The sequence below is a fragment of the Acanthopagrus latus genome, chromosome 1 (assembly GCF_904848185.1).
Source record: "Acanthopagrus latus isolate v.2019 chromosome 1, fAcaLat1.1, whole genome shotgun sequence".
NCBI lineage: Eukaryota > Metazoa > Chordata > Actinopteri > Spariformes > Sparidae > Acanthopagrus > Acanthopagrus latus.
In genome coordinates, this window is record NC_051039.1 from 11,493,320 (window position 1) to 11,506,676 (window position 13,357).

Consider the following 13,357-nt stretch of genomic DNA (forward strand, 5'->3'; position numbering starts at 1 on the left):
ACAGAGTTCTCATAGTCCATCTCTTCAGGGATGGCAGAGCCTTCAGCTTTCTCATTTTTCTTCTTCTTACAAGCAAAATAGATGGCGATCCCGACTAATATAAGAATCACCATAGCTGCTTGCACACCCAGTGTGCGCAGGAACTGATCTGTTCAGATAAAGAGACACAAAAATCAGGAGTGGCTCTTCACTTAAGCACCATGGGTCATCTCTGCTGGAGGAAGCAACAGTTTTGGACGTTATGATGTTACTCTGCTTACCCTCAGAGGTCGAGGTACGAGCTGTTGTTGACTTAACACACAGGGTGTTACTGGTTTCAAGTTTTTCTTTTTATGTATCAATGATCTAGGTGTGTCGACATTTAAAATATGTTGAGGTAAAAGACTTGATCTGATTTCACTGATTTTACTTCTGAAGAGGTCTGCAAAATCCTCACAAAGGGCGTCAGTTGGTGTTTTGGAGGATCTATCAAAATTGAGAATAACCTTCAAAGTTGTGGTAAAAAAGGATTTTCAACCACAGTCTTGAAAAGAATACAGGTTCCAGACCTACACAAGCATAAATATAAATATGCCAATGGACTTCCTGTGGTCAATAAACATAAAATAGACACTGCATCCTCATTTGTAGAGCATTTGGTTGAATATTTGTAGCCAAAACCCTTTTTTGGACAGTGGCCATATTGAATTTAGGGAATTTGGGGGGGGTCCTGATATACCCAATCATAAATATAAGTATTCCAATGGGTTTCCTATGGTCAAAAAAGGTAAAATAGACAACAAGTTTGTATTTGTATCTCATCTGGCTCAAAAGCTATGGCTGAATCCCTTTCAGGCGGTGGCCATATTGGATTTGGCCGCCATCTTGGTCTCAGGGACCATTGGCTTGGGCACCCTGGCTAAATCATTTCAATATGCCCTCAGCTACATCTGTGCCAAATTTGGTGCTTGCAGATGAATTGGCGTGAACAATGGGGTGTAAGGCCCATACTACAGTCAAAACTGCTTTATTGGACAGTGGCCATATTGGAATTGGAGGGTTAAGGGGTCCAGATGCACCGGGTCATAAATATTAACATTCCTATGTGTTTCCCATAATCAATTAAGTTGAAAAAGATATCAAGTTTGTATTTGTCAGCGGCCATAACGGATGTGGCGGCCATCTTGGCCCCAAGGGTCACTTGCTCCGGCTTCCTAGCTAAATCATTTCAGTATGACCTGAGCTACATCTGTGCCAAATTTAGTGCATTTAGATGAATTAGTACGAAAATGTGCTTAAGGCCCCCAACTATTTGTCGGCAGTTATCACCTTCTATTTTTTTCCACTGAGAAAAAATACCGAGGACATGACCTCGGTTTCCTCAGTGGTAGTTACGGCCCTGCTTAAGTGCCACCCCAATATCAGTGAATCTGGCATCAACCTCAGCATCAGCACCAGCAGAGAGGAGCAGCTGCAGAGCTCTCACTCTGATTTTATTTGCAGGTACCAAGAACATCCGAGACTAACACTTAATCATCTACATCAATCAATCTACATATATAACTAGATATTTAAACAAAACATATGTAATAAGTGTTTAATATATAGATGAAGAAATGCAATTGTGTGATTTTACTATAAGTTTTTGTGGTGAAATTATGTTTAGCGTGACTACCCCGTTGCAAATTATGGGACGAGAGCACATGCGTGGAAGTCCACGCCCACTTTTTTTCAAAGACGATCTTTGCTCAGTATGGTCACTTCCACGAATATTTGCAGTAATAAAATCCCTCTTGGCGTGATTATGAGTCACATTTTAAACTTACCAAATACTTATAGTTTTCATAAAGCACCGCAGAGCCTTTTGTTCTACTTTTTAATAAAACCAACGCAGGTAAAACGAGATGTCAGTAACACAAACTCCCCCGTCCTGGCATCTCATGGTACAGCCCGACGACGTCCTGCGCGGGAGCGGAAAACGTGTATCCGACTTCAGGGGAAAGGAGCTGGGTGTTTTCCTGGTAAAATAAGAAACATTAATTGCAACACTCAACTCAACCACTGATAACATTCGGCTTTCTCATAGACGTCTGCACAAACTAGAGGTCGGTGAGAGGAAGTGCTGTGGCTTCGTTAGCTTGAAACAGCTTCAAGCTAGCTAGCACGTCTGTTTGTTGATGGGTCGTCCTGCTCTGCTTACATCTCGTCCGTGCGTGTTAACTTCGCTCCCAGCGCCTGCCAGGTGTCAGCGAGATTAGCTCGAGTAACATTCAATGTCCATGCGTGATGCTGTACTGTTTTTTTGGCAGCCTGAACACGACCGTCATGTTTGAATGAACTGTGGTCTCGAGAGGATGTTAGGGGGAGGGGCACTGGATGAAATGTGTACACGTTTAACATGTCTGAGTTAGATGCACCTGACCTTTTTTAAAAACAATTTGTATTATTCCTATTGTTTATATGCAAATGATTGCACATATATTAAGGTGTTCATTCCCTTATCTTCATCTTCCAGCTCGGTTTTACGTTCAAGCATGGCTCGAGATTGGAAACCTGGTGATCTGATCTTTGCCAAGATGAAGGGGTACCCACACTGGCCTGCAAGAGTAAGTCTGCAGCTCAAATCAGTGGAAAAGACAGACAAATTATATACATTTACAGTTAAGTTAATATGCTTCACCATAAAATGCAACTCTCATCCACCTAGAGATGCAATCCACAGACACAGTTACTAATCACTCACCTGAGAAAATATGTGTTGAGGGTTTTTTTTTATTTTTTATTATTGTTTATGGCTGCAAGTAAATACCTGTTTTTGTTTTCTGATTTCTGCACCAGATCGATGAAGTCCCAGATGGTGCTGTGAAGCCATCCAATATCAAGTTGCCCATTTTCTTCTTTGGCACCCATGAAACGTTTGTAATCTTTGTTATTTCCTTCCTTATTCCTTTCGTACACTGTACCACTGCATTTACAGCACCCTTTTATTACGTTTTGTTTATTGAACCGTCCTCATGCTCTGTTTCTTTAGATACATAAATGTTTGATGAGTGGCTGAGTAGAGTTACCCTTTTGTTTTGTCTGTGTGCTCGCTGCTCCATCTCGCAGTAAACATGTTACATAATACTACATGTTTAATTAAACAGACAAACGTTGTGAATTGTCTTCTCTCCGACAGCGCGTTTCTTGGCCCTAAAGACATCTTTCCGTACCAGCCCAACAAGGAGAAATACGCGAAGCCCAACAAGAGGAAAGGCTTCAACGAAGGATTGTGGGAGATTGAGAACAACCCGAAAGTTGAGCTCACTGCGCCCAAGGTACCACTTCCTCCTCTTTGTCTCTTCACATTAAATTTTTCAGTATTTATCCATCAGGTGTTGGCTGGCCTGAAGCTTTTGAGCCTAAAACATCCTCGCACACACAGTTTTATGTCATTTTTGAAACTTGGCATTAGTGCACAAGACTTAAAAGAACATTATTGTATGTGCATAGTGGCTACAGAGCTTCCTAGTCATTGTGTTTTTGCCAGTCTGTTTCATTTAATCAATTGTTTTGCTTTATTTTTTTAAGCCGGTGCCCCCAGGCTCTTTCGCTGAAAAGGATTCAGACAGCAACCCAGAAGGGGAAGAGGAAGCAGATGACAAGGGGATGAAATCCAAAGTAGGTTTTTTGCTCCAGTTAATGTAGACACAGTCGCTTCACTGCATTGGCGTGCTACTGATGCGCTCCTGTGTTGTCAGCTTCTTCCGTCTTTTGCTGATTTTCTCTAATCTTTCTCTAATGTGTGTCTGCTTCATACTGAACAACACCAGTGCAGGCTTAAACAGTGATGGTGTCATTTTGTTGTAATAGATTAAGACTCTTGCATGCTGAGAGCAGTTTGTGAAACAGAAGGATACTCGCTAACTTTTCTCCTTTTCAAGACTCGTTCACTCCACCACACTGCATCCTATGCTGTGTTTTGGGTGCATTCAGGTTCCAGGAAGTGAGGCTGAGCAGGAGAATGAGAATGAGGAGGAGGAGGAGGAGGAGGAGGAGGAGGAAGGGTCTCTGATCTCTGAGCAGGGTCCTCAGAACCAGGATGTACGTACGTTGCATGTTGGGATCCCGTATAGCGGTGCAGGTCGCTTCATCTCCTCCCCGTGGGAAAGCATGTGACACTGGTGTTTTTTTTCAACTGGTGGTTTGTTTCTGTTTGATTCAGAGTTCTTGTTGGCGGCCACAAACTTGTGTTGGTCTTTTGATTAGAGCGCCTCGTCTGGGTTTGCTTTGTGAATGCCACTGAGGTGATAGCTATTTAAAAACCGTATTATTTGAGAAAACTATCCCTGTGTTGCCACTAAAATTGATTTGTAAGATTAGAAATTAGCAGATAAGCACAGCTGGCTCTGGATCAAATTGATTTAGGTTGGGGAGATTAATTGATTGATGTAATTGGAAAGTGTGATTTCCACCCTGAAAGCCTGTGTTATTACTTTACATTTCCTGCCTTTCCCTGTCCACATTTTCACCAAACTTCTGTTTGCAATTGGTTGATTTTATTTTATGTTTGCATGGCTTTCTGTGTGCTTTGGAGAAAGGTAAGTAGTGACTGAGTTTATGTCTTTATGTATTCTCTGGGAGAGGTAGGCTCTTTCTATTTTTTCTTTTTATATAAAAAAAAATATATGTATATTTTTTTTAGGGCTGCATAGTAAATCAAAATATTATCAGATATTGCAAAGTGTGTTTTACAGATCTAACTGTGATTTCAGATTACAATCATTGTCTGTCAGCATAATCACAATATGGTCATTATTTTAGCACAACATGCGGTCCTGTTTTTTCTGCTGTCTTTAGTTTATTTTGATCAATCAAAAACTGTGTACCAATTCCCCACTATGTACACAAGGTATATTATTCATACAAGCTAGAATGAGTTGGAATGTACTGTTAATTTATATTCATTCCCATCATGCAGTGCATAAAGAAAATGGAGGAGCTGTTGACAGCTGCAAAGACCTAATATGAATTGTGAATGCCTCCTCTGTAATCTCAGAAAACAAGTATTACAGTTTAATTTTACTGGCTTTCCGAAAGTCAGTTTAATTAGTGTCACATGTCATATCCGTCCAATTAAAATGTACCCTCAAATACGGCATGTTTTTAGATTAGCTGAAGATTCTGTGATTAAGTAAAAAAACAAGCATCCTTATTTGTTAATTTGAACCATTACAAGCCCTGGTAGTATTGACAAACATTGGAAACAGATGTTTCTTACAGGACAGTCATGATGGCATGCAACAACTATAGTTAGATGGATATGATATTAGATAGATATGAGTCAATATAATGTACAGTATACTGTGTTCAGTGTGTGTGTATAATTTGGACACAGTTGTTAATTAAACACTCAGACGTGTATCACTGCATAGAGTGTAATACCACAGCTATACACTAGATGGTGCTAATGATCCAATTGTCAAGAGGAGGGTGAAACAAGATGGATTAAATCCTCCAAGAAGGACTGCAAATATGATAAATTGTTCTCTTGATAGTTTTCCTTTCACTTCAGTATCTGTTGCTGTTTCAGAGAATACAGTTAAAAGTCTGGATTGCAAAGAAATTAATAAAAAGTTGTGTTGTAGGGCTCAGCACAGAAAGAACCTGCAGATGTTCCTAAACCCAAGAGAGGAAGAAAGAAAAAGGTTAGTAGTGTTTGTTGATGGAGTGTATAATCTCTTAAAAATGGTTTGTATGAAATATTTTATAAAATGGTGTGCTGTTGATTTCTTTCCAGAGTGATGTTGAGCAGGAGACTGCGAAAGAAGACGCTCCTGTTAGTCCTGTTGCTCCCACAGGTAAGCAGTATCCCATGGTGTTCATGGATGTGTACACAACAAATCTGAGAGAATGTATTAATCAGATTACAAACATATTGCATTGTGGTATTGTTGGACATTTGAACTTTTATTTAACATATATGTAGAACTCTTTGCATTCATAGTCACTTTTGCGTCTGTGTGTTTTGTGATCAGGTGTAGAGGGTCCTAAACGAAGAGGCAGGAAGCCAAAAAGTGAGAAGCTGCTTTTGCTCCAGCAGCAGGAGCAGCAAGGCTCAGGAAGTGAAATGTAACTACACACAACATACACAAGTCCTTTTTAAGACTTATATTTTTTTGTTTTCAGAGGAATGAGAAAGACAATAATGACAATCCACCAGAATTTTTGGGGAAAAAATGTTTATTGCGATGACACATATATAAATAACAAAACAAAAAGCAAGTATGTGTTTCCAGTGCATTACCTTTGCCTGGGTGGTGGGCCCAGAATAATTGATTCTAACACTAACACTAACACAGCTAACACTTTTTAAATTCTGGTCATTAGTTTGTTAAATTAGCAATCCTCTAATGGCGAGCATACCCCTTAAGATGCAATGGCCCATTGAATTGTACCTTACGGTGTGTACTCATGGATGTTTGTACCTATTTCTCAGCTATATCAGTCATCATAAATACAGTCTGAGATCCTGAGGAAGTTGTCATTCTTTTTAATTACCCTCTTTTTTTCCCATTTAGGGACACTGCAGAGTCAGACCGAAAAAGAAAGAGGGCAACTGAGGACAAGTCCAAGAGTGGGGAGGAGGAGAAGAGAAAGAAGGAGGAGGGCAAAGGAAAGGACGCAGAGGGGAAGGAGCCTGAAACCAAGAAGAAGAAGCAGTCCAAAGATGACGGCTCATCGGGCTCTGACGATGAAGAGGCAGGTGTCCAGTCTCCACAAATATCATCACATTCAGAGACATCAGCATTGTTTCTAATAAAGAGGCTCAACAGTCTGTATGCTGCAATTCTTTCATGCACATGATCGTCATTTATATTCCTTTTTAGAAAAACAAAGGCAGAAAGAAACAACAAAACTCAGAAGTGGACAAAGATGTGCGTCGACGGAAAGCAGATGAATTGAAAGAGTATGTATACATACAGTACCCAGCAGAGGGTATCACAGAGCGAAATGATGATCTCATACATATCTAGAGATATCTAGCTTCAATAGATACCTCTGCAACTCAATTCATGGCCGTCTGTGACATAACTAATTTATCAGCTACACGTGTTGAAGTTTTTAATGACACTGACCTGTAGAAAGGAGAAGAGAAGTTAATATATTCCTGGCATGGTTGTTGTTCTGTCTTGCAGGCCAAACAAAGATGATGGGAAGAAAAATGAAGAGAAGACAGGAGTGAAGAAAAAGGGTGAGAACTGAAGTTCAAATATTGAATGCGATTAGTTTGTACAGGGAGGTGCGATGACCATCAGACAACTATTGTTTGTGGTAAAAAGAGGTCATGAGAAAATGTGATATAAATATGTTTTGCACCACTATAGCCTGATGTGAAGGCATGAGAAATCTTCCTTTAATTTCAATTCATTGTGACATATTTAGAACTCAGTTTCTTGATGCCTTGGAAAACAAATCGAAAGTTATTTCAGCCAAATAAAAACAAACACAGGTGTAGTACATAAGTGTACAAAGCTGATCGATATCCCAGAAACATGTTTTTGACACTGATAAAGTGTGTTTGTTTCTCATCTGTCTCTCACAGAAATATCAACTGACTTGAAACTCCAGAGGCTGCACAGTGAGATCAAGATTTCACTGAAAATTGACAACGCTGTAAGTCCCACTTACACTCCACCGTCAGATCATAAACCTCACACATCATCAGTCATCGCTGTCTTCTAAAAGCTTGCAAATCAATTGAACGCTGATTTGATTTTCTCCTTTGTGCGCTTCACTAACAAAGACAGATGTCTCAGACAGTCCATATAATGCTGTGAAGCTGAAAGCAGCATAACATGGATGCCTTTCATCATTACTGTATAAAGTAATAGTATCCTAATAAATGACACTATGACAGCTCCCGTTATTTGTTTGTATACTAAACCCCACAGACGTGTGCATGACCTTAAACGTATGAACAAAACAATTTTGTTTTGACACAAAAGCTGGTCAGTAATTTAATGCATGTGGGTCACGGAGGGACCTCCAGTAGTGTGAGAGTCAGGCGCTTCACTTTGACAGTGTTAGTGACCCCAGGACAGGGCAGTAACTAGCCAAGTGCTGTTAAAATGTGCAAGAGTCTCATAGATTTGCTTCACTCACTAGCCAAAAAAACAATGTTAATCTATTGAGTGAATGGTAGAATATGAACATTTGAAAGCAGTTTAGTTGGTGGGAATAAAATGAAATTTTGCAACCTGCTACAGAATAACAATGTTTGGACATTTTAAGATTTATTAAAAAAAAAAGCCCTTTTCAATGAGAGCTTAAAAAGATGGTGGTTATGACAATTAGTGACAGAAAAACAAATCATGTCCTTCATCAAGTTTCCAGTAATGCCCTGAAAGAGGGCACTTCTAGAAACACTGTTCAGCATTCCTCGAAAGCCTTCAGACAAGCTTTTGCTTTGCTGAATCTGGGTGTTGTGAGCCTGATACTTTCTTTGGGAAAGTTGTTCATGTCTGTATGTTGACCCAGGCTGACCCTTTTACGTCCACCATTTTAAAATGCTACTTGCTCCTGGACAGATAAGGCCAGAAAGTTGAATTTACACCATGAAAACTGTATGTTGAATTTTCAGCACATTGTGGTTAATTTTGATCATTGGCTGCTTTACTTCAGCATCCTACTTTATTTCCTTTTTTAATCCTGTTGACTTCTAAATACCTATACATCCTTTCTTGCTTTTCTGCCACTTTCATTCCACGGCCCCTGGCTTCCACCCTGCTAGGATGTGAAGAAGTGCCTGGATGCATTAGATGAGATTGGTGCACTTCAAGTCACAACCCAGCACCTGCAGAAACACAGTGAACTCATTGCCACGCTCAAAAAGGTAGAATAAGTAAAACTATATCAAACTGCAGTACCAGATAACACCAGGCTGTGTTTTAAGCACTTTGCTGAGTGGTGATGTTTTTTTTTTTTTTTTAATCCATGTTGTAGATTCGCAGATTCAAGGCCAGCCAGGACATCATGGACAAGGCGACTATGTTGTATAACAAGTTCAAGAGTATGTTTCTGGTCGGAGAAGGCGACTGTGTGCTCAGCCAGGTGCTCAACAAGTCTATAGCCGAGCAGCGGCAGCACGAGGAGGCCAAGAAAGGAGCGCTGAAGAGAGTGGAGCAAGCAAAGGAAAACAACTCAGGTACTATTTATTGGCATTCAGCATTTTGTTATGTTGTAGCCTTATGCTAAAATCATCTAAATTCATTTTTGCCCCTCATCAGTCTAAACTCACTAACACCATAACGACAAAGTGGAAGCCAATTGAACATATCTGGTGAGACCTAAAAATGTCTGTCCACGGTCCCCACCAACCTGTCATAGCTTAAGAGGATCTGGAGAGAAGAATGGCATATGGTAAAATGTGTAGACTGACAACTTTCACACAGTTTCTTTTCTTTGAGCTTCCTGGAGAGAGCGGTGTAGACATTTTGGGTGGGGCAATTTTAGGTGTGTCATTTAGGACCCCCTTAGTTTTAATTTCTTCAAAACCTCTTGGCAACTAGTCTCGCACATAACTGGACATGCTCAGACTGAACCACATGAAGATCGTCTACTTGTCCCAGGTCAAGTGACCATGCCGTGTCAGCAGTCCATTCAGGCTTATTGTTTACTGTCCAGGTTTCAAAATAAGGTCTTAACAAGTTGTGTTGGAGTGTTTCTTTTATGGAGTCACTGTTATCTGTAGATAGCACTTAACAGTAAGTAAACAAGCCTCAGCCCGACCTGACCGAGACACATTTAGATCAGCCTCAAAGAATGTCAAATTTATCCTCGAGCATATTAATCAATGTAGGTAAACTGACTGTGAGTATATGGATTGCAATTAAACAGATGGTGATATTATCTTGTGGTCAGATTATCAGTAAAAAAAAAAAAAAAAGGGGTAAAAATACTATTAAAAATAAAAAAATAGTATTATATAGGAAACAAATGCAGAAAAGACATGTTTTTACTCGTCATTTTTTCTTTCTGGCTCAGCTGCTGATGATCATTATTTCTGATGATGATTGTTGAAAATGTTGTATACAAGTAAAGAATGTACAGGAAGAGTGAAAGTAAAGAATCTTACTTATTCTCCTTCTGAGTTACTTTAAAGCTTGTAGTGTGGTTGGTACAGTGACACTTGGCTTGGTCTGGTGATGAAGTTGCATCATAAGGCCTGTCTGCTGGTTATTGGTAAATCGATTAGGTGCAGCTCAGTCATGTATGAAAACCAACTAGATAACGGAGACATTGAAGCTTTGAGTCAGTTTCCTCTGTCCTTTACTGGGGGACGTCATAGGATCTCTGTGGTTAAGATTCTCATTGGAAACACTGAGCGTGATCAGAGGTCTGCACCCACATCCCTGCTCAGTTGACTCACTCTATTGATGTACATACTGTACGTCCACCAAAAGGAGTGCCTGTGTGAAAGGTCTCTTTTCTGCAGCAAGGCATGCCAAATCGATGGAAAATCGTATTTATCCTAGTAAGGTCGGGACCACGGCATGTGTGTCATCACATGCTCCTGGGTTCTCTGTGGTGTTTTAGGTTGTGTAGTGATGTTCTGTCTGACTGACTCTGTGTCTGTTTGTGCGCCGCCTCAAGACAAGATGACAAACGGTGATACCAGCCCTGAAGACAAGAAGCAGGATACGGAGAGAGAGAAGCTTCTTGAGGACACCTCAGTGGGAGAGAATCTGAGGTAGTTGATACAAACAACACATACACCGAAAACGGTGTATTATTGTGTGTTCCCTCTTAGTAAAAACTGAAAAACAGAACTGTTCAATCAATTACACACATCTAATTGAACTTTGCTATGTGACGTTCAAAGTTAGCCCTTAAAACACTATCAGATTCTTTTCTGTAGTTCTGTCAGGGGTTCTCTTTCATTGCTGCATTACAAATGTGTTTCAAATGCATCATATAAGCAGAGGGCTCCAGACTGTGACCATTTTATAGCATTTTCAACCATTTTTAAAGACATTGTGACAACATTTTCAAACAAGGAGCACCTGTGGGACCTTTATAAATATTTATTTTTGAAAATAGTCATTGTCAAGCATGTGAAACAAGGAGTACTGTTTCCGTTGGTAACGTTTTGACAATGCAGAAATCACAAAAATAAAAAAGAACATTCCCCGATCAATCATCTGATCCAGTCCCTCAATATCTACTAAAACGGGGCTTAAAAGGTTACTGTTTACTGTCAGATTCATCATTTCTTTTTGTAACCCTCTATTTGCTTGATTTGTTTTTTGAAAATGTGCAAATGATGTTCAAACAGCAGTAAATAGTATTTTTGGGGACTATTCTAAGCGCAGATTTGGTGCTCAGGACTGAATATGTGGGATTAACTCAAGATAAACTACAGCAACCATGGAAGGATGTATGGAAGGAGCACATCCAGAGGTCTGAGTTACAATTCTGCCATTCACATATTTGTTTTTTTCTTTAGTGCCCCAAAAGCTCAGGAAGAGTCCACTTGAGGAGTGTCCTACATGCCTGAAGAAAGAGAGGATATTTGCTGCTGTACTCATACAACCTTTGTCAAAACTGGACTGAGCAACTGGGATCGCCTGTCCAGTTCTGTTATTGTGCTGCTCAAAGGTTTCATCAAGCCCCTCCCCTCCCAAGGTGAACTGACTGACTGCACATTTTATTTTTTTACCTTGTGTTATCTTTACCTTTCAGATGCTTTTAGTAACACGTCATGTCCAATCTGTTTTAATTTGATTAATGACCGTAAAAGAATAAGAACTCGTAGATCTGCTGCACTGTGAACTTAGGTCCTATCTTCTAATAGGAGTAGATGGTTTGATTGTGCTCTATCATTTCATATGCCTTTAAATTGTTTTTTTTTTACTTTCACAGACTTAACAGTTTGATTTTAACTTCACTGAAACATATTGGGAAGCACTAAGGTTTAGTCATAGTGATGTGTTTCATTACAACAAAAATAACAGAAATTCATTTGCCAAAGTTTTTTGCCAAGTTTCCTCAAACATGGTCAAGTGTTTTTAAAAGTTGTCAGTTTTTAACATAGATGTAAATAAGAGTATTTTTGTGCCTGTCTGTTGACCTGTTTCAGCATCTGATAATAAAGTAGTACATACAGTGTAATGCTCCTTTTTGTCTTTGATGCCATTCACACTGATTGCGCAGAAGTTGCATGGTAATCTCAAACACTGCTATCATGGGAGATCTGGGCTGCAATTTGAAATTGCATATTTTTTTACTTTTAGAGTTTGCTGCAGCTGCACAGCTGGACAAACTACCTGTCCTAACATTGCACCTTGATCTTTAACCCTCTTGCTCAATTATCCGCTGCAGTCCCTAGCAAGACATTTGAATTAAAAAGAAAAGGTATGCAATTTAAAAAGCAGCTCTTGGTGGTTAAGTCGTCCTCCATGCAGAGGACTGTGGGTTAGAAAAGCATGCTAGCTTGCAAAGCGCAAATAGCGACCAGATGCATTAGGGCATCCTGGTGTTTTAAACTACTTAATTTGACATACTATGTGGTGGGACTCAGTAAATCTCATTCTAGTACACTATATAGTCTGGTAGTATGGGTATTGCAATACAGCACCAGACACCTATTGATTGATTCTCTATTGATTAGACTTCGACTTTATTATCGCAAGGGGAAATTCTTTTTTGCAGTTGTGGCTAAGGGCATAAGGCCCCACCCAAATAGAACCTGCTATGAGACCAATTATGATGTAGTTTTATGTGAGTTTCTGTGCTGTCAGAATTGTTAGAGAAAGTTTTTCAGACTGGGTAGAATTCACGTGAACACCTTTTCAATTTGGAACAACAACTTGGAAGGTTGGAGAAAATAACTAACTAATCATATGACGCTGAAACATGTTGGACAAAAGTAAACATTGTGTTGGTCATGTTTTGTATAGTCAGTGTATCGTTTCCTTTGCTCTTCCTTGTCACTCAAACTGGAAACAGAATTTTGGCATGCACGTTTCTCACACATTCTCCCATGAACACGTATGAGGTGGTAAGAACGACCATCAGGAGCATGTGAATGCAGCATTTGCCCATTTCACCACAGGGGCTGTTGCTGTGTCATGTCATCTGATGGCAGTTGTGGCTCAGGGGTAGAGCCAGCATTATCAGAAAGTCCCTGGTTCAATTCCCCTGGTCTGCATGTCAAAGTTTCCTTGGGCAAGATACAGAACCCCAAACTGCTCCTGATGATTTGGTCGTCACTTTGCATGGCAGCCACTGCCATCAGTGTATGGATGTATGAATTACTGTAAGTCGCTTTGGACAAAAGTGTCTGATAAATGCCCTTTGTTGATGATTACTTGAATGCTACTTTACTAAACACGGA

At 39.9% G+C, this 13,357-nt stretch overlaps 1 protein-coding gene across 4 annotated transcripts; it reads left to right on the forward strand.

Moving 5' to 3' along the window:
• Window positions 1-1,867: 1,867 nt before the first annotated feature.
• Window positions 1,868-12,132, forward strand: psip1a (PC4 and SFRS1 interacting protein 1a). Of its 4 annotated transcripts, none has more exons than XM_037114003.1 (17): window positions 1,868-2,000; window positions 2,495-2,585; window positions 2,818-2,894; window positions 3,158-3,296; window positions 3,550-3,639; window positions 3,955-4,062; window positions 5,607-5,666; window positions 5,759-5,819; window positions 5,997-6,090; window positions 6,540-6,720; window positions 6,849-6,928; window positions 7,158-7,213; window positions 7,565-7,635; window positions 8,753-8,854; window positions 8,965-9,166; window positions 10,615-10,711; window positions 11,468-12,132. In XM_037114003.1, exons 2-17 carry the CDS (start codon window positions 2,514-2,516, stop codon window positions 11,496-11,498), a joined length of 1,521 nt encoding a protein of 506 aa, XP_036969898.1. In that variant the 5' UTR covers window positions 1,868-2,000; window positions 2,495-2,513; the 3' UTR covers window positions 11,499-12,132. The 4 variants fall into 4 exon arrangements, with proteins under 4 accessions (XP_036969898.1, XP_036969888.1, XP_036969879.1 ...); XM_037113993.1 differs by having other exon boundaries at window positions 1,949-2,084; XM_037113984.1 differs by lacking the exon at window positions 1,868-2,000 and adding an exon at window positions 2,189-2,221.
• The last annotated feature ends 1,225 nt before the right edge of the window (window positions 12,133-13,357 follow it).

What these genes read in the sequence shown, in the direction of transcription:
- psip1a (XM_037114003.1), top strand. Translation starts at nt 2,514, where the DNA reads ATGGCTCGAGATTGGAAACCTGGTGATCTGATCTTTGCCAAGATGAAG. An exon ending in CGGGCTCTGACGATGAAGAG is followed by an intron (nt 6,721 to 6,848) that starts GCAGGTGTCCAG and finishes ATTCCTTTTTAG; the next exon opens with AAAAACAAAGGCAGAAAGAA. An exon ending in TCATTGCCACGCTCAAAAAG is followed by an intron (nt 8,855 to 8,964) that starts GTAGAATAAGTA and finishes TCCATGTTGTAG; the next exon opens with ATTCGCAGATTCAAGGCCAG.